Source organism: Aphanomyces invadans (assembly GCF_000520115.1).
Source record: "Aphanomyces invadans strain NJM9701 unplaced genomic scaffold supercont1.43, whole genome shotgun sequence".
Lineage (NCBI taxonomy): Eukaryota > Oomycota > Saprolegniomycetes > Saprolegniales > Verrucalvaceae > Aphanomyces > Aphanomyces invadans.
In genome coordinates, this window is record NW_008580188.1 from 94,959 (window position 1) to 120,579 (window position 25,621).

A 25,621-nucleotide genomic window follows, 5' to 3' on the forward strand; every position below is an offset into this window, starting at 1 on the left:
GGAACGGCGTGGGACGCTGCGTGAAGTCCTTTCATCGCCGCGATCTTGTCACTCTTGCATTTCCATGGCGACCGTCGACGACGACACGGCGGCCTTTCTTGTGTCTGCCCTTTGTCGACAAGATCTGTCCCCGCACGATCCCACGACCGGCGGCAAGCGCGGGCCGTCCTCCGCTCTGGATGACGAGACCAACAAGCACGATGATGACGACGACCCGAACGACGCCATGTTCTTTCACAACTTGGACTTGGCGTTTGCAGCGGACCTCAACTTGTCGCACCAGCCGCCGCCGCCGCCGCCGTATGGAGGCAGCGGGCCCCTGTCTCCATTGCATCTGCATCCACCGCCACTCGACGCGAGTCGCTTTCACCTTCGCCTGACCACGCCATTCCTCCCACGGTACTGGAAAAACGGCCGCAAGAACTTGCAGTGCTTTCCGTTTTGCCCGGAGCATGGCGACTTTCATGACATGAAGCTCCAAGGCAAGAAGCATGCGTCGATCGGTGTCTGCCGCACGCCGGTTCATTGCGAACTCCACAGCCCGGTCTGGCTCCCCCACATCCACGTGATCGGGCGCATCGAACAAATCTCCCCCGGGTGTTCGATGGAAACGCCGCCCGTTCTCCGCGGCCTGGGGGAATGGCACGCCTTTCGCCAAGACGGCTACGATGCGTCGCAACTTGAGGTACGTCGTGTCCCTCGATGCCGTGTGCCGTGCTAGGTAGGGCCCCGTCGGCATTTGCCGCCACCGTGTGTCTCATCCAAGGCGTTGCCGGCGTTAGAATGGCACGTCGGTCGACGGCGGCGGCTGCAAAAGCACATGGATGTTTTTGCCCGACGTGTGGAAACTGCAGCCGCTCCTGCGAAAAAAGCGCAAGGCAACGCGGTCGATGCCCGCCGAGACATTTCCGTTTTACTTTCGGGTACGCGGCGGCGCGCTGGCATTTGTCGTTCCTCATCCACGTGCTGGTGGCAGGCCTTTTGTTTTCTGCAGTCGCCGGCCGACTGCGACGTGCCCAACCAACCTTCCCTTCACGCCCCTCGCACCCCCATCGATACGTTTCGATGCGTTGCCGAGTGCCACTCGACCTCGTTCGAGCTGTCGTCGACGCGGACGGTCGACCGGCATCGCAAAGCCAAATCGTCGGAATAACACATTCAACATGGCTCCAACTCTTTGTACAATCAAGGCTGGGACGGGACGACGTCGACGAGTGCGATGGGCTCGGCGTCGGGTTGGTGGTGCGAACCTTGGGCGTCGTGCCACCGCAACGATTCCTCGTACGCGAGTTCGGCGGCCGCCACGCGCTTCTTTTCGCGCGCGAGCTCGTCCTGGAGCTGCACAACGGTCTGGCCGAGGCTGAACGTGTTGGACTGCGCTGCTTGCAAGGTGGCCACCAGGTTGGCCTTCTCCGCTTGCACTGCCGTGACGAAACTACCGAAACGTCCGTCAGAGGTGTAACGACCAAATGTCGGTTGCAACACCCACCGATGATGCTGCGCGACGGACGCGCCGAGGTGCTCCTTCTCCTCCATGGCTTGTTCGAGGCGCCGCTGCTTGACTACACGAGCCACGACAACTTTAGACACCACGAACGCCATGCGCAAGTAGGTAGCGAAATGTATATTGGCGACAGCAGCTACATACGCCGCGCGCTCCCTGCCTGGCTGTGTGGCGTAATTTACGTACTCTCGAGCTCGTGATGGTGCTCTGCTTGCAAAGTCTCCATCTCCCTCTTCAATGATGCCATCTGCGCCACGAGCGCTTCGCGGTCCTTCTCGGCGGACTTGAGAAGGCTCTCGCGCAAGTCGAGTTCGCGCTGGGCATAGCGGTCCTCGGCGTCGGCCAGCGCCTTGGCCTTTTCCGCCGCCTCGGCCTCGCTTTGCGCGACTTGGGTCTGCGCAGCCTTCACGTCGAGCAAAAGCTGTTCCTTTTCCAACGCGAGCGCGTCCAACTCGGCCGATCGCGCCGCGTCCACCGTCGCCATTTCATTCACGCGGAACTGGAGCGTTTCCTGCACGCATTTGACCTCGAGAAGCATCGCTTGCTGCGTCTGCACTTCCTTTTGGCTCAGTTCCCATTGGATTTTGACATCCGCGAGTTGGTCCAGTGTCTGCTTGAGCTGGTCCTCCAATGCCGCCTTGGCGTCCGCGAGCGCCGCGACTTGGACGCCTTGGGCTTCCAGAGCTTCTGTTCGACTCTGCAAGTCCTTGACCGCTTTTTCCAGATCCGCGCGCAACGATGCCATCGACGTTGCGGGCGACGCGGGCGACACGGTTGCCTTCGTTCCTTCGCGACTGGTGGCGTCTGCGCTCAAGCTCGTGCGCTTTGCCACCACGGAGACAGCCTTGGACGGCACCGCGCGTGAAGATAGCGGCGTACGCTTTGGGATCACTATTCAACAGCTAAAGATCGACATCCTTCCGGCGTCGAGTACCTCGGGGCTCGGAACCGGTGGCTGCCGCGTCGACAGGGGCTGCTTTCTTGATGGAAGGCGTTCCCTTGCTGTGCTCCATACCGACCTTCTTCGCCACCGCGCCTACACCGAGTGACATGGGAATCTGTCTTTTCCACGGCGTGAACGAAAATCAAGACACGCTTTTACCTCGAGCGGCAGCACGAGGCGTCGACGCATTCGACGACGACGTTGCGGCATCTTCTACCGCGACAGTCGATGCTTGGAGGCGAGGACGAGGCACGGCACTAGCTGGTCGTGGGGTGCCTTTGCGAGGAACACTCGAGCTCTTGTCGACCGCAGGTTTGGGCATTTCGATGGCCACAGCTGGTCTCTTGAGCGCGATCGTGGACTTGGGGACAAGTCGCGATGTTGTTGAAGGCTTTGGCTTTGCTGTGGCATGGGTGGGACTCGTCGCGGGACTCGCTTCCGGCTGAGCCGTGGCGTCGTGCACAGGCGTGACCAGCTTGGCCATGACTGCGGCGATGTCGGTTTCTGATACAGCATCGGAGGCATGCCGCTTGTACAGCTGCGTCACATCGAGCGCCCGCAGTTCTGCGTTGATCGCGGCTGCGACCTTGCGCGTCGCCGTAAGGGTTGGCACCAACGCGGCGCATATGCGATTGAACTTGGCTTCCTCCAGCTCGGGGCCGTACGCAAGCGTGACCAACACATCCAAGTGAGTGCGGGAGATGGATAGCGGTGGTGGGTGTGGCAGCGTCAGCGTGTCGACGGCGGTCTTCAGTGCCTTCACGATGATCTTCAGGTCGAGAAACAGCGTCTTGATGACGCCCCAGTCTCCAGCGGCCGCGCGCGCGTCGATGCCGCCTTTCGGGGGTGCAAATCGAAGCACTTGAACGAGCGCTTTGGACAGACGAAGCACGGCGGGTGGCGGGTTGCGGTACGTGCGTAGAACGCGCAGATCCTCGATCTTCAGCGACACGGCCAGGTCTCCGAGACTAGAGAGCGCGTCGCGAGCGGCAACACGGGCATCTTGGACTTTGCTCATGGCGTCCGCTAGGAGGCTTTGCGTCGTGGGGTCGGCGTCCGACGACGGCGAGGTTACCCAATGTGTGTAGTGCGAGTTGACCAGGTGATACATCTCGGGACTCACGGCAGACAGATTCTTGAGCGAGTCAATGGGAAAATAAGACAAGAGAGGCAAGTACACGGCGCGTGGAAGTCGCATGAGGAAGAATGCCGGCTTGACTTCTGCCGAGGGTTGGTTCGTCTTGTGCGAGCGGGACGACGGACGGGTTGCACCGAGGGCAAGTCGAGATGTGACAGGGGTTGTCTTGACTTTGGAAGCAACGACTTCAGTGGAGTCCTCCTTTTTCACCACTGGTTTACGAAGTTGTTTCGTCGCCACGGACGATGTCGGCTTCGTGAGCTTGGACACTGCAGGGGCAGGCGGCGGCGGTACAACCGGTTCGTCGACCACAGGCACCAGGACCGGAGAAACGACAGCATCGCTATCGGCAGACTGCGCGACACGACCCACGACGCGCTCTGGCGACCCCATCGCATGAATCACTTCGGTCAAGTCGTCGAACGGCGCCGCGATCTCGGCACTCATGGCAGTCGATACCGGAATGAAACACTTGACGTTGGTGGGATAAATTTGGATCTCCAACAAGGCGAGGCGATTTCATTGGCTAAAATAAAAACGTTGTTCAAATCCGATTGGTCCAAAAGTTGTAAACAAAGCAGCGGTTTGTAAGTAATACCGTTTGCCGTCCACGGCTGGGGGGGGGTTTCGCGGATTTGCCGAGCCCGGCTTGCGCTGCCGACTCGACTTGCGACCGACTGCACTCGTGCTCTCAATGCCCTTCAATCTGCCAGGGGCGAGCTCAATACCCGCGTTTGGATCGATCCTTCGCCATTGTGATTCGACGCAGAAGCGTTGAAGGTAGAGGAAGCGGGGTACGGTGTACAACCCATTGATTTCAGAGCATGCTGGCGCCGCCACACCGGGTGGCAATGCCTAAATGCAGCCAGACGGACTCGCTTGCATGAGTTTTCATGCGTTCCAGGCAGTGACGATGCGCTGCTTTGCCCCTGTTCCGTTGGTTGGGCACCTGGTTGGTTGGGGGGTTTTGAGGTTGGTGATCCATTTGGATTGGCTATAATAGTTATTGTCTCATCCAATCAACGTGCGGTATGAGGTATCCGAAATGCGTACATCCGGAAGTTGCGTGGCAGCAAGCGAACCGCACACCGCGATGACTTCGTCGATGCGATCGCGAAACGCGACGAAGAACGCGCCGACGGCGTCCACCGTCAAGGACACGCAACAAGATGAAAAGATTCATGGCGTAGACGACGACGAGAAGCGTTTGTGGTCTCCAAACTTTCACTCGGCGTTCAGTCTCTTGGCCGTCGTGCGTGTGTTGTCGGCACTTGTCAATATCATCTCGGACTGCGATGAAGTGTTCAATTACTGGGAGCCGCTGCACCACCTCATGCATGGGTTTGGTCTGCAAACTTGGGAGTACAGCCCTGCGTACGCGTTGCGATCGTACTTGTACCTGCTAGCCCACGCAATTCCAGCCAAACTTGGTGCGGTTCTCGTGTTTGGCAACACAAAGCTGGGGTTCTTCTTTGGGTTGCGAGTTGCTCTCGCCTTCATTTCCGCGGCGTCGGAAGCTCTCTTCTACCGCGGCATCGTACATGCCTTTGGACCTGTCGTCGGTCGCTACACCTTGGCGCTCCTCGCGTTCAACAGCGGTCTGTTCCTTGCGAGCACGGCATTTCTCCCCAGTTCGTTTGTCATGTATCTCCTCATGCTGTTCTCGTACGCGTGGATGGTGTCGGACAAGTCATTCAGCGTCAACGCGCTCGTCGCTGGCGTCACCGCCGTCCTGTGCGGGTGGCCGTACGTGGGGGTGATGTGCGTGCCATTCTTCTTCGACTCCATTGTGCGGTTTGGCGTCGTACGCCCAATTCGATTCGGCCTCGTCGTCGTGTCGCTGGTGTTGGCGGCAGAACTCGCCGTCAACTACTTCTACTACCGCAAGCTCGTCCTCCCCGCGCTGAACATTGTCGTGTACAACGTTGTCTCGTCTGGGTCTGAACTGTACGGCATCGAGCCATGGCACTACTACGCTCAGAATCTCGTTCTCAATTCCAACATCGCAGCCGTCTTGGCTCTCGTGAGCGTCCCTTTGACCGTTGGCATGGTGGCGATGGGCCGCCACCGCGCACAGACGATGCGCCAAGCGTTGTTTCTATCGCCATTGTGGATCTGGCTCGGGATCATGATCGTGCAAGCGCACAAAGAAGAGCGATTTCTATTCCCGGTGTACCCGCTCGTCTGCGCCGCGGCCGCATTCTCGCTCAAAGCCATCCACGCCGTCGTCACGGCCGTGCTGCCTCGGCGACTCGGCTCCGTCGTCGTCGCAATCGCGTTGATCTTGTACACGACGCTGTCGGTCATGCGTGTCGCGAGTGTCTCGACGCAGTACGGTGCCCCCATTCGGCTCTACCAGCACATGGCCACGGAAGTGCTGCCGTCGGCCGAACCGACTGTACCGAATGCGCACGTGATTGTGTGCGTTGGAAAGGAGTGGCATCGGTTTCCAAGCCATTTTTTCTTTCCCGACCACGTACGACTGCACTTTATCCGCAGTGGGTTTCGAGGGCAACTCCCCGGGTTCTTCAACACGACCCACAACGTACCGCCCAACATGAATGACCAAAACGTGGACGAACCGTCCCGCTACGTGCCGCTCAGCACGTGCGACTTTGTCGTCGATCGCACGGTCCCACCAGCGTCGGCCCACCCGGACGAGCCTGGGTTTGATTTGCACGCGGACTGGATCGAGCTCCACGCCGAGCCGTACTTGCTCGCGGAGGCCTCCCACCGCCTCTTCCGAGCATTTTACGTGCCATTTTACACGCCGTCCCACGTCAAGTTCACGTCGTACGCCGTGTATGGCCGCAAGACGAAATAATTCAAAACACCTGAGTGCGTCATGAGTGAAAAAACGGGGCGCCACCACCCGCGTGCTGCCCATGACGCCCCAACATGGCGCGGTCGCGTCGGCATCACACGCAGGGCAGCCATGGAACACGACAGGTATCGAAAGAGAACTTTGATTTTCAAGTCACGGGGGCTGTGAAACAAGACAAAGGAAGCGGCGCGCATTTGGTCGGCAGGGTGGCACCTTGGGCAAAGGGTTTGTCCACGTTGCGTCATTCAATTGCCGCCTCCACGTCGTCATTGTGGTCGAGCTCGTCAGGAAGTTGTCAAGTGGGCCCATCCAACGCAAGGGTTGGGTGCTGGGAACGCTGTCATGCACTTCCTGGCGACTTGAAGCGTAGGCAAATCATCGAGGACGTGACATCCGCGGGGAAATGGGTGGAGGAATGAAGTCGAGGCTCAAAACCCACCCCGTTACACTTGTCAGGTACCACATTCCTCTTCTTCGACGACTGTCACGGGCTTGTTGGGCATATACCGCGGCGACGGCAATGGCGACGACATCAGCTGACGCTGCTTCCACCACGCCAGCACGGACTGATCCAAGCTGGCATTCCACATCGACGCCGTCGACATTTGAATGAGCCCCATCCACGAGATCACGTTGATGAGCTTGGTCTACGAACGTCGTGCCTCATTGGTTCGACATAGACGACGCGGACGGGCCTACCATCGGCGCGTACGAGTTGTAGTAATGTAAACTCTGGAGGACTTGCAGCACGGGCTGCACCATCACGAGTGGAAATGCAAACAGGCACAACATGAACGGGCCTACGACGCGGCTCGTCAGATTTCGCGGGAAGATGGGACGAACTGCGCACCGTAGCCTCGTCGTTTGGTCGCGCCAAGGAACATAGATCGAATGGTGTATCCGACGAGAAGCATGGTGATGAGGACCGCGAGCTTCTTGGACAACAGCAACGTGCTGGACGACGCAGTCGTACCCACGCATGCGGTCAAGAAATTGGTCGCCACCACCGGCCAGGATCAGCAACCCATGACGGACGGCACGTAAAGCTGCATCGAATACGCGTCATTTCACGTACGGACAGCGAACATCAACGCAACGATCCTTACCAAGGCCGTCACGAACGACGAGTAGATGCTCTTGACGGTACTCGGCACTTCGATTGTTGCGTACGACGAACGTTTGTCGTCGTTGGAAAGGATCAATGCGTCTTCTTCATCTAGAGGTGACGGTTGGAATACCGATTGCCGTTGGTACAGCGCAGCAGCCATGACGCGGCGTCCGCACGGCGCGGGATCGGAAGTGCGACGAACGTGCTCGAGCCCACGGCGCCCAGCCTCTGCCACATGCCCTCTGGACGTTACCAACATTCTGTCTCCATACAAACCGCAAGTCACGACAGAGAGCCTGTTTGGGTATTCCAGCGGTTCTAGCCAATCCTATCGCTGAACAACTTTTATTTTAGCCAATGAAAACAAGTTGACGACACTGCACGCAAGTACGAATGGAACTTGAAGTTACAAGGGTAGAGGACCGACGACGACGGGCTTGCGGCCGCGGCACGACTCGACTTCCCACAGCCACCGCCGGCGCTGCGACCTCGCACGCTCCTCTCTCAACGTGACCGATCGTGGCTTGGTCTTGAGGCGTAGTGGTGGCGTGTTTCGCACCCTCTCGACCATGTCCAGGTACGTTTTCATCTTGCAGATGTCAATAGCGGGCAGGCGGCGACGTTGTCCACAAGGAACGGACTGTGGAGCTTGGCCGGTCATGCGGGCTACGATCGGGTCTCGTCTCATGATCGCTCTAAGTAGCGCGCGCTGTTCGGAGGGCAGGGCTCGGATGTCGTCTTCGAGGCGTTGACGGCGAAGGCGGGTAGCGTCGGCAGCAAGTTGGCGTTGGTGTACCCGTCGCACATGCGCCCCCATGTTGTCGAAGCGCCGAACGAGGGCAGACACGTCCAAGTCGCCGATAGTCATGTGAGAGGCGTCGGGGAAGTTGCTCAATGGCGAGGCTCGCAGCGACGATGGCGCGAAGTACAGTTGGCCAATTGACGCAAGCCACAAAATTTTCAAGCGCGGGTTGTTGGCCGTCCCGACGGGAACAATCCGTCCATCCTTGATACGAAGTGGGGGCGTCCCCGTGTGTGTCGACGGCGGCTACTTGCTAACAAAGTCAGACATTGAATTGGCACTGTACTGGAAGGGCAGTGCCGTTGCTCTCTAGGGGGGGGACTTGTGCCGCTTAAAAGAGTGCATGACCAGGGGGTGGGCAGAGCTCCAACTTGAAAGCTGCGTTGGACATGCACCACACGGAGGTGTCGACGTGCCGCCCGATCTTGACGGCAAGCGCGAGTTCCCCTCATCATGTCGAGAACAACGGCGTCCCTCTGGCACGATTCCACGACGCCCCAACATCCCATTAGCGTGTGTAGTGGATGCTCGGGCCACTGTATGAAGGCTGTCCCACCTGCCTTGCAACGGCCATTTGGGCAAAGCGTGAGCTGCCCGCGTCCGAGTCGACACCGCCGTCGCTTCGCGCTGTCGCTGGCTACTTGTCTGAATTACGTGAGGCGTCGATTGCCTCCACATGGCCCATCCCCCCCCTGCACACAACTAGCGCGTGACGATGGCGGTCGCCAGCGCAATCGCGACCATCCCCTGGCATGCCCACTCTACACCCGGTTCCCGATGGGGGCGATGACTTGGCGCAACAGAGGAAAGCACCCACAGCTTGGCCCATCATCCCCCTTTCCAAGCGACACCTTCAGACAAACTCAGCCGCATCATCCTCGTACCAGATAATACAAGAACGCCCGGCGAGATGTGCAATCAATCTTGCCTCCTTGCCATGCTCCTCAACCGCCATACGAGCTAGGATATAAGCTGATGTCCCTGGAGCTCGAACGAGTACGTCGTGCGCGAGGAATGCGCTTCCGACGACAACGTTCTTCGCCACGGGGGTTGTCACGATGCGCAGCATCCACGTTCTTGTTGCGCAGTCGGCTACTTGCCGCAGGTACTTGGATGCCTTCCCGATTGTCTCGGACGAGATGCCAACCGACGCAAAGGCACATTCGTTGCCAGTTCTTCGCTGCCTCGCCAGCTATGCCATGGCGCGTCACTCGGCCGCGAAACGCCCCAACGGCCCATGAAAAAAGGCCCCGGCATGCTGGGATCGTCGGAGTCAACAGTTTGACAATCCCTCCAACGCCCGCGTTAACCCCATGCGCCTCGACATGGCCTGCACGATTCTGATGCTGGCGCCGTACACCGTCACCGGGGCCGGCGACGCCGACCTCGCCGTGGTGCGCAATGCGTGCGTGAATTTTGTCTGCACCAACTCGAGCGTGTATTCTATCTATGGCAACGCGTGCCTCGGGCTCAACATGTCGCTTCGACGAGACTGCCGGCGGCTCTGCCCAACGTTCGTGTCACTCAATCGAAACTGCGATAAGTGGGGGCTCTCATGCGTCCAAGCGTGCATGGCTGGCCAGAAGAAGCTCGGCTTCCCCCTCACCACTCCCATCGACGACTGACAAGTTAATGCATATTCTCTCTTCAATCGGTTCTGCCTTGAGCGTCGTGGTGTACCTGCACGATGGGGGCATTGTCGCAGGTCGAAGCAACGGAGCGACTTGCCACGACCTCGTAGGGTAGCTCGTCGCCGCCATCTCGGGGTTCCACTGAGTCCCGCGCCGTCTTCGGTCAGATCTACCAGCAACGCATCCATGCATGTCCAAGCGTGTGGCTTCGGCTAGATCGTCCATGTCCCCTCAATGCGAAGACTGTCGTTTTTGGTTGATGGAGTTGCTCATCATTTGTTTATGGATCGATTCGTTGCTGGTGGAGGACCGAGCAATTTCTGGAACAATTTTCCAGCGGCATGCAATACTTCAGGGACGGTATCCGGATGCTGCCAGCAATCACTTCAGCTTCCATTTTTCAAAGATCCAAAGACAGATGGAAGCCATCCGCAGACTCCTCAAGATCGACTTACCCAAGTACCTCAAGTCCCTCCCGATTCCGAGCACGGTCGAAGGCTTCACGAAGCTGACCCCTGACGAATGGAAGATCCTCGCTCCATTCGTCGTCACCGTTGTTGTGTTGCTCGTGACAGTGTTGTTGGGCCTATTTGGTCGCGGAGGAAAGAAACCCTCTCGCCGCATCAACACATCCATCGCACTTGAGAAGGACAAGGTCGTGGACACGTGTGACATCGAGGACATGTTCACCAAGGGTTCATTGAAATGTGTCTTGTGCCGTTGCTGGAAATCCAAGAAGGTACTGTTGTTGCCCCGCCCCCGTCGTTCAACGTGCCAAAACTATGTTGTAGTTTCCATTTTGCGACGGCTCGCACAACGAGCACAACAAAGCGACGGGGGACAACGTCGGCCCATTGATTGTCCAAAAGAAGGCGTAAAGTACCCAGTCATGTCGTGTGTTCAAGTGCTCCGTGATCGCATTCCAGGTTCCCCAGACAATCCTCGTCCCACCACGAATCCATGCATCTTGCTTTTCTGCTCATTCTTGTCAGTGTTGTTCTTCTCCTCGACGACGGTGATGCAGCCATGTCATAGCGATCCGCTCAGCTACGCCAATCTCACAACGCACGCTGACATAGTGACACAAAGCGCACGCAGCATGCGCAGCCCCGGCAGCTTATTCCAGCCACGATGCATCACCCTCTTCACCCTCTTGGTGCAATCCCTTGAGCCCGTCCATGCGCGCCGCCATCCCACTCGGATGGATTGGGTGGCGCTTGAAGGGCTGCCGACAGTCGAAGTTGAGAAAACTTCGGTTTCGTGGCCTTCGAGAGGTATACAAATTCCAAGTACTGAACTTCGCCTGCATCGGCACTGGAGGTATTTTTGAACCTCCGTTCTAAACCACTCGAATCAACATGGCGAGCATTGGGATCGATCTCGGGACGACGCATGCGTGCGTGGGTGTGTGGGCCAACGGCAAGGTGTCGGTCATTGCGAACGACCAAGGCTTCCGCACGACGCCGTGCATGGTGTCTTTTGCCAGCGACGACGTCGTTGTCGGGGACTCGGCCGTCGCAAAGCTCCACAACAACGCTGCCAACACAGTGTACCACTTGAAGCGCGTCCTCGGCAAGAAGCACAAGGACGTGCACGCACATGAATACGTCAAGGACTGGAGCTTCGACTTGGCTGCGGACAAGCATGGCGCGCCCATTGCCAAGATCTTGGACGGGTCGCGTGATATCCATGCCGTCGAGTTTTGCACGATCGTGTTGCGCAAGCTCAAGGCGTTGGCCGAAGATTACACGGGGTCGTCCGTGAAGAACTCTGTCTTGACTGTTCCAGAAGGGTACTCGGACGAGCAAAAGGCGTTGTTGCAGGAAGCTGCGTCCGCGGCCGACTTGAACGTGTTGCGCTACATCAGTGAGCCCATCGCTGCCGCCATTGCGTACGGTTTGGACGAAGACAAGAAAAACGAATCCAAGTTGGCTGTCGTTGTCGACATTGGTGGTGCATCGACGGACTTGACCCTCCTCAGCGTCGACAAGGGGCTATTCAACGTGATCGCGACGGCCAGCGACCACGCGTTGGGTGGCGAAGTGTTTACGAACTCTGTCGTGGAGCACTGTATCAAGACATTCGAGCGCCAAAAGAAGGTCACGATCGCGGCGGACAACACCCGCGCCTTGCACCGGGTCAAGGTCGCGAGTGAACAAGCCAAGAAGTCGCTGTCAACGCAAACTCAAGTCACGATCGAAGTCGACTCGCTGGCCGATGGTCAAGACTTGATTGTGAAGCTGTCGCGTTCGCGCTTTGAAGACATGGTGATCGACCACATCCGCAAGGTGACCAAGGACATCGCGGCCCTCTTGGAAGGCGCGGGGTACGAAAAGGACTCGATTGACCATGTCTTGCTCATCGGCGGGTCCACTCGCATCCCCAAGGTCCAAACGGCTGTCGAGGACTTTTTCGATGGCAAGAAGGCGCTTGTCACGATCGCCCCGGATGAGGCTGTCGCGTTCGGCGCGACCGTCGAGTCCGGCACGCTGTCGGAAACAGCCGACTGGACGCTCCCGGAAGACCCCCTCAACAACGTCGAAGCGGTGCCGCTCAACCTGTCGCTCGGCTTGGCGGACGGCACCGTCTACGACATGATCCATCGTGGCACGATCTTGCCCGCGAACCACCAAGAAGTGTTTACGACCCAAGTCGACAACCAACACGCAGTCTACTTGCAAGTGTACGAAGGCCAGCGCGTGCTGAAGAAGGACAACACGTTGCTAGCCAACTTGACCTTGACCGGGATCCCGCCCGCCCCCAAGGGCGAGTCCGAGGTCGAAGTGTCGTTTACGGTCACTCGGAAGGGCCAGCTGACCGTCAAGGCGCACGTTCGCAACGCGGAAGGCGGGAGCAAGGCGCTTGTAGTTGCGAGCGACTCGAAACGCGTCGTCGATGTCAACGCGATTGTTGATGCTGCCGAAGCGGCCGCTGACGAGGATGATGCGATCCTGGCCGAGTTGGAGGCGAAGCAAGAAGCAGAGGAGCTTGCCGCGTCCGTCGGTGCGAGTGCATCCAGCGGCGCCCAAGACATGGATTAAAAGAGTAATGGTACAAAACACAGGTCAACTAGATAGTTGGTCGGCATGTTTCTAGTTCAAAGGAGCGTGCAGTGAGCGGAAGAGGCGGCGACCATTTCGTGCGTACAAGGCCGGGTGCGGCACGCAGTCCGACGTGCGAAGGACCGCGTCTGGGGCGTACACTGGAAAGTGGATCGAGGGTGGTGGGGGCAGCGGCATCGACGCCATCGAGACCAGTCGTGGAAAAAGCAGATCGCCGTTGAGACGCATCAACGCGTGAAAGAGCGCGACCGTTTGGTCTTGCAGTGGAGGGGGCGCCGTGGAGGCGAGGAAAGGCTGCGTGGCATCGGCAATATCGTGGACGAGAAACGCGACCGAGTCGGTGGACCGGCAGACGCGTTCGAGGCATGTGATCATGTGCAGATGAATTTGGTTGGTGAGGGACGTCGGGCGTTGAAGCGCTGACGACGTCGCAGAGGGAGCCGCGTCGGTGTGTTCCGCCTCGTCGACGACAAACTGTAGATCGTCCAGTGCTAGCGCCCCATGCTGCATGGACTCACTCGCGTGATGCTTGAAATGGGTCTCAAACGCTGGCCACACTGACTCGACAAACTTGTCCCCGATGAAGTCGCCACACAGGCCAGCCAATGCGCTGAGGCACTGCACGGCAGCCAAGTGTTTCGGCTTGTGGGTGGAATCGCCGACGCGTTGGGCCAGCTGCGGCCAGATGCGGTGGACAAGGGGGCGAATGTGTTCCGAGGGCACCACCGCCAAGGCTTGCGTGAGGACCTGCCATGCCGAGCACGCTGTCTCGGTGTCGCGCGCTGCTGTAAAGTACGTCGATCGCAAAACAATGTCTTGGACGAGCTTGGCCATGCCTGTGGGCGGCGATGTCGACGCATGTTCGTTGTGTTCGATGGGCATCGCGCCTTTGGTGCTTCCTGCACGTGGCATGTTCACGTCGTCATCGGCTGGAGCGGCGATATCGTCGTCTGGGGGGTCAAACAGGTTCTTCATGTCGTGGATGAACGAAGTGACTCGTCGAGATGGCGATGTCCAAGTTGACGTGGAGGATGCAGCGGTGGAGCGTTGGAGAGGCTTGCATGGGGCGGTGGGTTCGTTCGTTACGACAACTTTCATGACGCGGAGAAGACCGATGGCATGCTGTGGGGTTGCCACGTGGATGTCGACGCTTCGGATGACACCGGCGACCGCTTCTTCCAACAGAGGCAGCGGCGAAGTCGCACTGCTCCCGCCATGGCGAAGGAGTGCTTCGACCACGAACGGCGTGTGTGGGTACTCGTCCAGTTGGTTCAGTCGGCTCACCAACATATCCACGACGTAGTCCATGTTGGCATGAAGGAGCTTCGGAACAGAGCTGTGAAAATTGCACGAGTACGCGAGTCGCGCGAGGGTGGCGAGAGCAGCCTGTTGGACGATTGGCGACGGACGCCCGAGCTGCTCCACGAGGGGGTACAGCACATGCATGAGCAAGGGGCAAAATGCCGCTGCTAAAGCTTGCGCGATCGACCCGACGATCTCAACGAGAATGCTCATGCTCTCATCACAACCTTCCGTCGTCGTCCACAGCGGCAATTGCAGGACGACGTCGACAAGGTACGCTCCAACATGGATGTCCAACATCTTCTTTGGTGGAGCCCATGCCGACGAGAGCGCTGGAAGGTCCGTGCGCGCGGCACCAAGCACGAGTTGGTTGAACACAACCAGCCATTCCATCGAGTCCTACGCAATTCTGGTTACGTGGTCAAGTTGCGCCAAAGTCGCACCGTCGGGAATGCCATGACGTGGGCGACAATCGCGTCCACGTACGCGGGAAAGTCGGACGTCGCTCCAAAGCACCGCACGACTTGGCACGCCACAGCAACCGCGTCGTCCGATCGAAAGTGCTCGAAGCGCGTGCGAAAGTACGCTGCGTTGGGCGCGTACGTTGTGTACGCTAGCACATGGACGTCGACGGCATCCACCGCCAGGATGTGTGTCCATGCATTGATGACGCGATCAATGTCGACCACCCATTTCTCTTGGCATGTTGTGACATAACCGAGGCACACTTGCAACGTCGCCACGGCCTCGCGCTCAAAATCGAGCGGTGGCGCGGCACACTTTTGCATCAAAGACGTCAGGTGTGCCATGCACCGCTCGCCTGCATTGGTGTGCAGCAGCAATTGCTCCGAGGGACTCAACACCGCATGAACTGCCCCAAGGCCGTCGATCGCGACTTGGCGCCCTACGTCAATCGGGTCTTGGGCTAGTGCCAGCACCGTTTCGTAGCATGGAAGGATGCACTCGGAGAGGGTGAGGCGGCAGTGCACAAGTAGATCGACGCAGAAACTTGTGAGCGCCTGCCTGACCAATGCATTCGAGTGGTAGCGCTGGTGGCCGCAAATAGATACAACCAGCGTGAGCAGGTTGGAACGAGTGGCGTCGAGCCAGGCTGGGGTGCGATCGAGAGACTTCGGCGTTAGCGAAGGCGACCGTGGAGGTGATGAAGAAGAAGCGGAGCTGGAGGCTGGTAGGGTGGGGTGATCTGGGCCGAGGAAGGCGAGCGAGTAGGATGGCTTTGTCACGAGCGACGGGCATCGAGTGTCCTGTAGAACGAGTGTCATCGTGATGGACAAACACCGAATCGCTTGTGTGGGTAATTTCGATCCAAGTTTGTAGTCGCTTTGAACGATTTGAAAGAGGGAGCTCATGAGGCCAGGAAGCACTTGGGTCAGCACGTCAGCGTCGTCGATGGCGCGCACGGCCGCCGTCAGCGTGCGCAACGCTTCGATTCGACACGTTCTGTTCTGGTCCTTCTGCGCAGTGGCGAGGAGCACCGATACCTGACAAGGCATTGTCAAAGGAAGGGTATTATTGGTAAAGCGAAGGACGACGGACCAAGTATGCGGCAAATGGGACGGAAGTCGCGAGGAACGGCAGGGGAGTTGGTGTCGTCACAAGAAGTTGAATGCAGTGTAGGACAGCAAGTCGACTGTCGTCGGTGAGGCTACTGCCCAATGCAAGCGTTTCCGTTGCACTGGGCAGCAGAGTGAGCAAACTACCACGCGGTTGGCGGTGAGGACGATTTCGAGACAAGAAGAAGGAATCTGCACCATTGGAGAAGCTTGAAACACTGCGCTGCCGAGCCCTGAACGTCTTGTATACAGCATATAGACAACGCCTTTTCTAGTACGTCCACAAGTTGCGCAACTGTTGCGGTGGACGCATCTCTATCGGCTGTTGACGTCGCTTCCATCAACGCTTGGTACACGTGGAGCAGGAGAACGTTCATCCACATGTAGTCCCCACACGGCAGCTTAGCGAGTTCCTCTGCAAGCATACGTGTCGTCTTTGCATGCGGCTTGACCATAAGCATCGACAGCAGGCTCATCACTGCCTGCTCATCGCTTCTGTCGTGTGCCATAGTTGACGATGGCGCAAATCGCGTTGCTCGAATCCGCGTTATCCGGATATGTATTCCGGATATCGTAGTTCGTTTCGGGTTGTGGCGGCGTACCCTTTCGAGTCGCGCGATGCTGCTGACCGTGGAGAGTCTGCTCGAGCTCGCGTCCAAGGTGGAGCCGCGATCGATCGCCGATCACTTGAGCGTCGTTGACGCCATGAAAACTGACGGAATCCTTCTTCCTGAGCTCGCGCGACTCAATCAAGACCTTGCCGACGAAGTTCGTCGTCACCACGAGGCACTGCACGAGTATGAACGAAAGCAGAGGGGGACACAGATGGAAGAGACGCTCGACACAAGAGCATCTGTACCACTAAAGTCTCCACGACTGCGACGCAAGGCATCTTTGCATGGTTTCCGTGAGTTTTCTTGCATCTATCGTCTCCAACACTGATGTTGCAGCAGCATTGATCCTTGGCGATGACACGGATCCCAGCGAAGCTGCGACCAACAACCCCGATCTCAACGTGGCGGAAAACTTGACAACGTCACTAGACCACCCTCCACCCCGTCCACACACATCGCCGCCTCGTGTCAATTACCAAAGCATGTTTCTCGCGGCTGCGATCCAACTCCTCGAAGACAAATGGTCGACGCCGGCCGAGTTCCCCCCACGCTTATCCCTTCCTCCAGACACACTGCTGGCAGGGCACCTGCGCAAGGCGAAAGACAACTCGCTTCGGTCGTGTTCCAAGAAATACGTCGTCCTCACGCGTGGCTCGCTCACGTACTACTCAGACCAATTGGACAAGGCCCAGAACATCTCCCTCGTTCGGTTTGTGTGTCGCGAGGTGGTCAGCCAGCGCTTCCAGCACAAGTTTGCATTCGAATTGATCGCAACAGACAACAACTCGACGAAAGCGTCCAAGTCCAAGCTCGTATGGATGGCCAAGTCGGAGCAAGAGCGGCGGGTGTGGGTGCATGCCATTCGCGCCGTCATCAACGAGCCGCAGTACCATGTATTGTCCCGTGGCAGCACGTTTGACGGTACGTTCGTGGAACGTTCGCCGAACGCGGTACCATTCGTGGTCCTGTGCCCGTAGGGGACTGCTACGAGGTCCTATTGCTACGCCGCCATGTACAAGCAGCGACTGACAAAGCTGCCTATCTCCGCACGTTGCAGTACGCCATGCAAGCCCATGATGACCGGACCATGGATCGCTTTCGTAGGCACTCGAAACGCGAGCTGCACATGCCTGTCGAGTGGATCCACAAGCAGGAACAGGTCGCGCGCCACCCGCGCGGTCGATGCGGCATGGACCAAGTGTTTAAGGACTTGGAGCGCGACAAAGTCAAGATAAACAATCGCGTGTTCAGCGGTGCCGACGGCAGCGAGTGTGTACTAGGCGCCCTCACGCGGGTCTTTATACAAGTACAGGGCCAGCATGACGTTCAAAACGACCTCACCGAAGCCGAGGCACTGTCGATCGTGCGCAGCTTACTGCTCAGCTGCAACCGTACACAGTCGGGCGGCGACACGTACGAAGCTGTCGAGTTCCTTTACCACAACCCGACCCTGGTAATGCCGGTGCGACGTCATTAACCTGACGTGGTGGCGTCTGGCAGAATGTGTTGTGCCCCAACCAACTCGAAGCAGATCCGCTCGAGATTAACGTGTTCCTCCATGATCCGTGCCCGGCTGTGTCGCAGTACGTGCCAGAAACTGACCTGACCGACCATTGGTGTCGCGACAGGTATGTACACACGCTGTGGGTTGGGATGAAAGGGTGATGCTTGCTCTAGCGGCATGGCGAGGGCGGCCACAGGAGGTCATGTGCGGCATTTTTCAGGAGGCTCGATTCCGACGTCCCCCGGCAGCGCGTGGGAGGAGCTCGCGGAAGGCAGACCAGCGTCGTCGCTGCACTTGTTTGGAAAAGAACAGCGCGTGGCGGCGGAGGACCCTCCATTGCTTGTGTTTGCGGGGAAAAAAATGCACATCACGATCGTCGCGTCGACATCGTACAAAGTGTGCGATCTCAATCCACAAGGCAACTCGGACGACGACACGTGGGCAGTCGTCGACGCCGTCTTTGAGCAATCGTTTGTGTACGTCCCGTGCTACGGCGTACTCGAAGGCAAAGGCTCCGTCCGCGTCAAGCATAAAAAGTAACATGGTCGAGTCGGTCTCTCAGCCAACGCCACCTGCCCAACTTCCTGCGTCATGCGGACGATCTTTGTTGGATTAGCCAATCAAAACGCAGAATACAATCCACGAAACTTTTTCAACCAATCAGGATCGACTTACGGTGAACAACGCGAGGACGGTCACGAAACAAGGCGCTCTGCGATCTGCTGGAATCGTGTGCATGGAGAAAGGCGGCGCGCGCCCTTCCCGCCATAACGCAACAAGAATCCGTACATCATACGACGCAACCTGTTGTTCGCCTGCTTCGTCCCTGTGGTGTCGATTTGAAGTCGTGTCGGCGCATTTCTCGACACCAAGATTGAATCGGCCAGAGTGTATTCGTTTACATGAGGTATTCAATTATGAGAGGTTTCGTCGCACCAAGTCAACTGCATGGCACTGGGCGCCCGAATCTCGATGGAGCGCAATGGGCCGACGGACGCTCCGTTCGCAACTCGCTTCGCGTTTTGCTGCGATTCAGTATCGCGATCGAAGCAATCGTGCCAACTCGATGGGTGGCGACCACCATCGGGGGCGAGACACCTACCCCATGGCTGGATTTGGTTGAACATTCGGAATGAATGTATTAGACTGACACTCCTGTAGCTGCATGTCCCATTGTGCACTCGACAATCACACGACGATGGCGCTAGCGCTTCCGACCGAGTCCATCGCGGCTAGTTCGGCAGCAGAGATGAAAGAGTATAGTGCAGCGGAAGCACACGAGAGCGTGTTTGTCAACTGCTGTGTTGTTGCTCCACCCTGCGACGAGAACGAGCGCAAACGTGTTGACGTTGTCGTGGTGTTGGATCGCTCGGGAAGCATGAGCAGGGAAAAGTTGGACCTATGCAAGAAAACGCTCGACTTTCTAGCGCAGCAACTCACGGCAAACGACCGCGTCGGGTGTATTTCATATGACTCGACCGTGACCACGAACCTCCACTCGACGAGGATGACGGGGAAGGGCAAGGACTAGTTGCATTCGAGAGTCCGCGCGTTGACGGCTGGCACATGCACCAACTTGAGCGAGAGGTTACGTCAAGGCGTCCAAGAATTGCTACGGCGTAGCTCCCGTTCTTGTCGGACTCGAAACCCAACTTACCGTGCAATCGATTCTCCTCCTCACAGATAGCCAGGCCAACGAAGGTGTGACGCACATCGTCGGACTCTCCAGCATCGTTGAAACTTGCCTGCCTCGCCACGTGTCCCTGCACACGTTCGGGTACGGCAACGGCCACGACGCATCGCTCCTGACCAAACTCGCGGACCGCGGCTCGTACTACTTTGTCGAGAACGTCGACGCCGTCATGCTGGCGTTCGCCGACTGCCTCGGCGGCCTGGTCAGCGTCGTGGCGCAAACGCATCCACGCCGCGTGCAACCTCGTGACCGACGGCGGGTCCGTCAAGGCCATCATGACCAAACGGCCCACGACCGTCCAAAACTCCACCGCCGTCGTCCAACTCGGCGACATGTACGCTGACGAGATGCGCGACCTGGTGGTGGAGCTCGCGCGGCCGGCCTCCGACACCTCCGTCTACGTGGTGTTTCAAGTGCGGTATTGCGAATGTGCTGTTGTCATGCATCGAGACGACGGTCGCAATCGCTCGAGCTGCCGCGACGCAACTTGGACGCGCATGTCGTGGAGCAAAAGCAGCGCGTTAGGGCGGTGGAAGCGATGGAAGCGGCCTAGGCTGCGGCCAACAGCGGCAACTTTGACCACGGTCAGGTGTTGTTGGGAACTGCCATGGCACGCGTCCAAGCTGATTGCGTTCGCTGTCCTGCCCTCGCTCGCTCGCATGAACCAATGTTAAAGGACCTGAAAGCGTGCGTTGCTCAGTGATTCAGTATATACGTCGACTGCACTGTGAAAGCAATAAGCCCAAGCTGTATCGACCCAGCGGGCGAACGACATCCATGTCGACGCAGTTGACGACGCATACGACAGCAGCGACGACGACAAAGTCGGTGGCTAGACGTCTTCCTCCATCAGCCGAAACAAGAACGCATCGAAGCGAAACGATGCTCAAACGGACGGATTCACGCATGCGACCATGAAGGACCACGAAAACCCAGAATGCAGGCGCCGTTGTCGTCGAGGGGTATTGGATGAATCTGTGTATCAATGGTGGGCAAACCCAGTGGAGGCATTCCACTCGTACGTGACACGATCCAAACCACGTGAAGCGTTGTTGTGGAGTACGTCGAGTGCTTTGGACGTGCAGCGTCCACGACTTGGACTACTACGCAGGGAGCACAGGTGGGAGGGATCGAAAGACGGGACATGGGCTGTCATCTGAACGAAATGATCTGTCCAAGTTGATTCACTCAGCACGAGATGCCCATGGAGGCAGCTGTCGATCGGAGATCTCGTTGCGTTCCGCTGGAACGCGTGCCTCGTGTGCTGATGATGCACACATGCAACGGGGTTTCGGGGTTGTGCAAATCCGGATACGGTTTCCGGATATGTAGCACTGGTTTCCGGCGCCAGAAGAGCGTCAACGAGCACGGGAGAATGCAGCAAGTGACGGAAGTGACGTCGGTGGCGCAATGGAAAGCGTTTGTGTCGACGCCCAAGGTGACGGTGCTCTTCTTTTACGCCAAGAATGTCAGCATTGCCTCGAGCGACACCAACGCAGATTGGTTGGGGCCGGCCAATGTCCTGTTTACGCAGCTCGCCATGTTGCATCCCCGGTTGTCATTTTGCAAAGTGGATGCTGAGGCCGTGCCTGCGCTCAGCACCGAGTTCCACCTCGAAGTTGTGCCCACGTTTATCATCAGCGTGTCGTCGAACGTTGTTGATCGCATCGAGGGCATGAAGGTGGCTGAAGTGGCCCAAGCTATTGACCGCGCCAGCAAACGCCTTGCCGATCCGACTGGGACAACTGAGACAGAATCCAAGGCCGCGGTCCTAGACGATGCGCTGCGCAACCGACTGCTGAAGCTTACGACGTACTCTTTCATCATCAACGTTAAACAGTGGGCATGAACATGATCGTTGTTGCAGGGCGTCGCCGGTGATGGTATTCATGAAGGGCAGCCCCAACGAACCCAAGTGCGGTTTTTCCCGCAAGACAATTGAACTGCTCAAGGACGAAAACATCGAGTGCGGCACGTTCGACATATTGACGGATGACACCGTAAGTCGATGCCATCGTCACAGGCCTTCCATCCGTCTGGGTTCACTCATGGCCAAGTGGCCTCGTTCTCCAGGTCCGCCAGGGACTCAAGGTGTTCTCAAGCTGGCCAACCTTCCCTCAAGTGTATGTGAATGGAGCTTTCGTCGGCGGTCTCGACATTCTCACAGAAATGAAGGTACCTCCACTGTGTCCCGGTCGGCGACCAACGCGCTCATGGCGTCGTCGCAGGAAGAAGGCGCGCTGGCGGACCAGTTTGGCATTCAACCTCTCGATGACGACGAAGTCGAGAAAGCTTTGTTTGCGAGCCTAACGGAACTCATCCAGTCGGCGCCCGTCCTCTTGTTTATGAAAGGAACGCCAAACGAGCCCAAGTGCGGCTTCTCCCGCAAGACTGTCGAGCTTCTCCGCGGCCACCACATTAAGTTTGCCACGTTTGACATTCTATCGGACGAGTCCGTGCGCCAAGGACTCAAAAAGATGTCCAACTGGCCTACGTATCCCCAGCTGTACGTACACGGGGCACTCGTCGGCGGCCTGGACATCCTCACCGAGATGGCGGTACGGCAAGCGCTCCCGAGTGCCTTGGGCGCACCCTACCTCCTGGGTGGTTGTCGCGGATCCCTTACAAACGCATGGACATGCAGGAGGAAGGTGACTTGGCCGACCAACTCGGCGTCGAGAAGAAGGAACGGAAGCGCGAATCGCCCGCGTCCGACCTCAGCGCCTTGATCAACCGGGCACCCGTCATGATCTTTATCAAAGGTACCGGTCGTTGTAGGTTGCTGGCGACGTCACTTGTGCCCCAGGCACGCCGGACGCTCCCCAATGTGGCTTTTCCCGGCAGCTCCTTGACACGTTGAACGATGCGGGCTTCGTATACGACTACTTTGACATCACGACCGACGACAAGGTGCTGAACTCGTCCATCATATCTGGTCGATTCAAGCACGAGGTGGTTGTAGGTGCGCCAGGGCCTCAAGGCCTTCTCGAACTGGCCTACGTATCCCCAAGTGTACGTGAATGGCGAGCTCATTGGCGGGCTCGACATCATCCAGCAGCTCAAAGACGACGGCGAGCTCGAGGCACTCAAGCCGTAACGACGCGCTCGATCACGGCGTAACACCAAACAGTCTATTCAAACGATGGGTGGCTCACAGGGCGATGCCTACGCTGTGCCTTCGACGTCATTCTCGCCACCTTCTTCTTCTTCGTCGTCGTCGTCCTGGACATCCTGGTCGTCGCCTTGCAGCGTGTACGCAATGCGCGTGACATTTTTCAGAATGGCTTGCTTGGTCAGGTCGTCTGGCTCGTTGCCATGCTCCTTTGTGAACCGCACAATCGCTTCGTCCATCAGCGCCTGACTGCATCCCCAACAACATGACACACGCGGGATGTTTCTTTAGAGTGGGGTGGAGTTGACGTACATGAGCTCGTGGATGTCTTCTACATCTTCCAAGTCTCCGCCGTCGTCGTCCTCCGACACGACGAGCTTCTCCATCTCTTCCGCGACGCGCTGCTTAAGCTCGTTCAGCTCGTCCTCGTTCGGCTCCCTGTCTACGCCGTGTCATGAAGCGAGTCGCCTCGCGGTGTCAACGATGCCAGTACCGTGCTCCTCCACGAACTGCGCTACAAAGAACTGCAGGGCTGCTTCGCTTGCATCGGGGTGGTCGGATGAGTCGGCCATTTCCGCCTCTACCTTGGCTTCGATGTCGTGGCGCTCGGCTTCCGTGGGTTCGCGGCCTAGGATCGTTGTCAGCACGTTCCTAGCACAACATCTCGTTCTCACCGTTCTCCTCCGTGAATTCTTCAACGAGATAAGCCAGCGCCGCCTTCTTATACGCCTCATCGTCGTCGTCAGCTTCGGTGTCGTCGTCGTCGTCCTCTTCGGGCTCCCATTCCGGCAGGTCCAGCGCCAAAAACGACTTGTACTCGTCGACGGTGAAGTCCTGCTGCTCGCCACTAGCGTCCGTGCGGAAGATCAAGATGTCTCCGCGAATTTCGCCAAGACGGCCATGGAACGGTGGCTGCATTTTCTGTTTGGTCACTGGAACGCTGTCGTCGTCTTGGGCGTCCGGGTTGCACATGAGGAACACTTCAATGTCTTCGTACTGGCCCAAGAAATGGCATGCGCCGCCAAGAAGAGCCTTGACCTCTTGCTTTTGGGGTGTCATGTCGACTGTGACTTGTTCCATGGTTCCGTCGGCCTTGAGCAACACACACTGGACGACCGGGCCTGGAACACGACCTGCATCAGGATTGTTCCAACGACGACAGCGTTCTCGTACCTTCGGCATTCATGATGGCCTGGATGTTCACGCCTTGGAGTAGGTCTGCCTTGGTTTTCTTGGACGAAGCATCGGCGGCGGGGTCCGCGGCGCGTTTCTTAGCGTTCGCCATGGCCGTTGTTCGTGATCAAGTGGGCGATGGGTTGGTTGGTGGTGCGAATTATGGGGCCCCCAACCCACACAAAATCCAATAGAAAACCATGGGGGGACCCCCCATTTCTATACCATGCGGGCAATTTCTCCCAATTGATTGGCTGATCGCTAGCCAATGAACGCATGGAACACATGAATCTCATGAAACGTGCATATTCAAGGTGCGACAGCGGCGGCCAGTTGCTGGCGTCGGGAAGCAACTTGCAAAGGAGCCCATAGGTCAGCGCAGTGTAGCCGCTATGTGCGGTATCCATCGCTGCACACGCTGTCGCTGTATCGCGACATGCTGTCGTCAGTGCCGAACGACGACGCGTCCGACATGCGCACGACGACGGGATGTGAAAGGTCTTCGTCCCACCTGCGGCCTTGGAGCGTCGGAGGTTTTGCTGTGGTGCTTGCGTTTGAAGGTGCACCGCACGCGAGAGAACACAGTGTGCACGCTCGTCGTTTGGCGTGGTGCCCGTTGACAAGCACACTCCACTTGGGGTTGCATGCCGTGCACATAACCTACACCCACCGCGCATTCATGCCCGTTCCAGGAGGGTCAAGATGGTTACCTCGCCGCATTTGAGACAGTGCGTCTTCTTTCGAAAGGCGCTGAAGCTCCGTTGGCAGAGAAAGCAAGCGCGGCGACTGTCCAGCGGCCGCAGGTCGCGTTCAAGCAAGAACGATGACGTGCTGAGCCGAGTTTGACGCAAACGCAGTTCAACTTGTGCAAACCCGTGGCAGAGTTCCCTGGACGCGCGTATGGCCATGGCGTGAGGACCGTTTGCGTCGATGTGGGCGATCGCGGACATGTGAAGGTATCCGGGACGAGGCGCTTGGATGCAAACTACCCCCGACGGATACATAACGCCTCGGACAATGCCTGGAACTGGCGGACAACATGCCATGTCGATGGAGGTCCAGCACATAACGACAATGCCAGGGCTCGATTTGCCACGCGGCTGCACAACGTGCCGTCCCTAGCACACCGATCGACAGCAGTCGGCAACAGAACATACCCACCTCGAGGACACAAAAGTCATGCCGCTTCTTCGCCACCAAACCGTCCGTAGTGTGCACTCTTGCGACCCACTTGATGCGCACCGAGATCGTTGGGGTGTCTACAATCGTGTACAACGACTGCGAGGCGGCAAACACGCCATATCCTTTGTCGTGGTGCAAGCGATAGTACAATGCAACTTCGTCCAAGTGCCCGATAAACTCGGTCGTGCCGCGATGGAGGACCGCCGGGGTGGGCGTGAACGGATCGCGTCCTTCAAACAGCTTTAGGTCGGCGTCGTCCGAGTGCATATTCCAGCGGTAACGTGCGCTGGTAGCGCCTGCTGTCTCAACCTAGTCAGTCCCCTCCTCAACACGAATCACACATGCGGGTCGACGTGCCAGATGCATCACGTGGTCGTGGGACAGCCGCGCATATCGCGCGAGGTCATGCGCGGGAAGAGGCGGGCATGTAAAGGAGGTGGTTGGCAGCCGCATTC

At 58.0% G+C, this 25,621-nt stretch overlaps 15 protein-coding genes across 16 annotated transcripts; 9 read left to right on the top strand and 6 right to left on the bottom strand.

The window, feature by feature from the left end:
- Positions 1-64: 64 nt before the first annotated feature.
- On the top strand, positions 65-1,185 carry H310_12757 (hypothetical protein; the record flags this gene model as incomplete). The annotated part of the gene is made up of 3 exons (XM_008879948.1): positions 65-685; positions 783-923; positions 977-1,185. 3 exons carry the CDS (start codon positions 65-67, stop codon positions 1,151-1,153), a joined length of 939 nt encoding a protein of 312 aa, XP_008878170.1. The 3' UTR covers positions 1,154-1,185.
- On the bottom strand, positions 417-4,078 carry H310_12758 (hypothetical protein). The gene is made up of 5 exons (XM_008879949.1): positions 2,607-4,078; positions 2,439-2,540; positions 1,691-2,395; positions 1,490-1,562; positions 417-1,435 (listed from the first exon to the last, which is right to left on the bottom strand). Exons 1-5 carry the CDS (start codon positions 4,030-4,032, stop codon positions 1,186-1,188), a joined length of 2,556 nt encoding a protein of 851 aa, XP_008878171.1. The 5' UTR covers positions 4,033-4,078; the 3' UTR covers positions 417-1,185.
- Positions 4,079-4,649: 571 nt separating this feature from the next.
- H310_12759 (hypothetical protein) lies at positions 4,650-6,566 on the top strand. Its single transcript, XM_008879950.1, has one exon. It carries the CDS (start codon positions 4,679-4,681, stop codon positions 6,407-6,409), a length of 1,731 nt encoding a protein of 576 aa, XP_008878172.1. The 5' UTR covers positions 4,650-4,678; the 3' UTR covers positions 6,410-6,566.
- A 295-nt stretch (positions 6,567-6,861) lies between these two features.
- H310_12760 (hypothetical protein) lies at positions 6,862-7,677 on the bottom strand (the record flags this gene model as incomplete). The annotated part of the gene is made up of 4 exons (XM_008879951.1): positions 6,862-7,056; positions 7,109-7,209; positions 7,260-7,344; positions 7,516-7,677. 4 exons carry the CDS (start codon positions 7,675-7,677, stop codon positions 6,862-6,864), a joined length of 543 nt encoding a protein of 180 aa, XP_008878173.1.
- Positions 7,678-7,923: 246 nt separating this feature from the next.
- H310_12761 (hypothetical protein) lies at positions 7,924-8,599 on the bottom strand (the record flags this gene model as incomplete). The annotated part of the gene is made up of 1 exon (XM_008879952.1): positions 7,924-8,599. Exon 1 carries the CDS (start codon positions 8,383-8,385, stop codon positions 7,924-7,926), a length of 462 nt encoding a protein of 153 aa, XP_008878174.1. The 5' UTR covers positions 8,386-8,599.
- H310_12762 (hypothetical protein) lies at positions 8,584-9,283 on the top strand. Its single transcript, XM_008879953.1, has one exon. It carries the CDS (start codon positions 8,773-8,775, stop codon positions 9,208-9,210), a length of 438 nt encoding a protein of 145 aa, XP_008878175.1. The 5' UTR covers positions 8,584-8,772; the 3' UTR covers positions 9,211-9,283.
- A 349-nt stretch (positions 9,284-9,632) lies between these two features.
- On the top strand, positions 9,633-9,971 carry H310_12763 (hypothetical protein; the record flags this gene model as incomplete). The annotated part of the gene is made up of 1 exon (XM_008879954.1): positions 9,633-9,971. The coding sequence occupies one exon, from the start codon at positions 9,633-9,635 to the stop codon at positions 9,942-9,944; it is 312 nt and encodes a 103-aa protein (XP_008878176.1). The 3' UTR covers positions 9,945-9,971.
- A 380-nt stretch (positions 9,972-10,351) lies between these two features.
- On the top strand, positions 10,352-10,932 carry H310_12764 (hypothetical protein). Its single transcript, XM_008879955.1, has 2 exons — positions 10,352-10,689; positions 10,742-10,932. Exons 1-2 carry the CDS (start codon positions 10,369-10,371, stop codon positions 10,826-10,828), a joined length of 408 nt encoding a protein of 135 aa, XP_008878177.1. The 5' UTR covers positions 10,352-10,368; the 3' UTR covers positions 10,829-10,932.
- Positions 10,933-11,213: 281 nt separating this feature from the next.
- On the top strand, positions 11,214-13,052 carry H310_12765 (hypothetical protein). The gene has a single exon (XM_008879956.1). The coding sequence runs from the start codon at positions 11,309-11,311 to the stop codon at positions 12,989-12,991; it is 1,683 nt and encodes a 560-aa protein (XP_008878178.1). The 5' UTR covers positions 11,214-11,308; the 3' UTR covers positions 12,992-13,052.
- H310_12766 (hypothetical protein) lies at positions 11,214-16,414 on the bottom strand. The gene is made up of 4 exons (XM_008879957.1): positions 16,087-16,414; positions 15,872-16,031; positions 14,758-15,816; positions 11,214-14,713 (listed from the first exon to the last, which is right to left on the bottom strand). The coding sequence occupies exons 1-4, from the start codon at positions 16,395-16,397 to the stop codon at positions 13,043-13,045; spliced, it is 3,201 nt and encodes a 1,066-aa protein (XP_008878179.1). The 5' UTR covers positions 16,398-16,414; the 3' UTR covers positions 11,214-13,042.
- Positions 16,415-16,475: 61 nt separating this feature from the next.
- H310_12767 (hypothetical protein) lies at positions 16,476-18,664 on the top strand. Its single transcript, XM_008879958.1, has 6 exons — positions 16,476-16,795; positions 16,842-17,423; positions 17,480-17,558; positions 17,607-17,955; positions 18,003-18,130; positions 18,180-18,664. Exons 1-6 carry the CDS (start codon positions 16,507-16,509, stop codon positions 18,544-18,546), a joined length of 1,794 nt encoding a protein of 597 aa, XP_008878180.1. The 5' UTR covers positions 16,476-16,506; the 3' UTR covers positions 18,547-18,664.
- Positions 18,665-19,204: 540 nt separating this feature from the next.
- On the top strand, positions 19,205-20,252 carry H310_12768 (hypothetical protein; the record flags this gene model as incomplete). The annotated part of the gene is made up of 4 exons (XM_008879959.1): positions 19,205-19,466; positions 19,630-19,901; positions 19,969-20,117; positions 20,225-20,252. The coding sequence occupies 4 exons, from the start codon at positions 19,205-19,207 to the stop codon at positions 20,250-20,252; spliced, it is 711 nt and encodes a 236-aa protein (XP_008878181.1).
- An 802-nt stretch (positions 20,253-21,054) lies between these two features.
- On the top strand, positions 21,055-23,114 carry H310_12769 (Grx4 family monothiol glutaredoxin). The gene is made up of 7 exons (XM_008879960.1): positions 21,055-21,511; positions 21,567-21,699; positions 21,773-21,874; positions 21,928-22,257; positions 22,344-22,461; positions 22,506-22,609; positions 22,662-23,114. Exons 1-7 carry the CDS (start codon positions 21,075-21,077, stop codon positions 22,794-22,796), a joined length of 1,359 nt encoding a protein of 452 aa, XP_008878182.1. The 5' UTR covers positions 21,055-21,074; the 3' UTR covers positions 22,797-23,114.
- Positions 22,788-24,108, bottom strand: H310_12770. 2 transcript variants are annotated; one of them, XM_008879962.1, is made up of 5 exons: positions 23,985-24,108; positions 23,486-23,932; positions 23,305-23,439; positions 23,124-23,253; positions 22,788-23,060 (listed from the first exon to the last, which is right to left on the bottom strand). In XM_008879962.1, the coding sequence occupies exons 1-5, from the start codon at positions 24,094-24,096 to the stop codon at positions 22,865-22,867; spliced, it is 1,020 nt and encodes a 339-aa protein (XP_008878184.1). In that variant the 5' UTR covers positions 24,097-24,108; the 3' UTR covers positions 22,788-22,864. The 2 variants fall into 2 exon arrangements, with proteins under 2 accessions (XP_008878184.1, XP_008878183.1); XM_008879961.1 differs by having other exon boundaries at positions 23,124-23,439.
- A 266-nt stretch (positions 24,109-24,374) lies between these two features.
- On the bottom strand, positions 24,375-25,433 carry H310_12771 (hypothetical protein; the record flags this gene model as incomplete). The annotated part of the gene is made up of 3 exons (XM_008879963.1): positions 24,375-24,644; positions 24,695-25,102; positions 25,146-25,433. The coding sequence occupies 3 exons, from the start codon at positions 25,431-25,433 to the stop codon at positions 24,375-24,377; spliced, it is 966 nt and encodes a 321-aa protein (XP_008878185.1).
- Between the last annotated feature and the right edge of the window lie 188 nt (positions 25,434-25,621).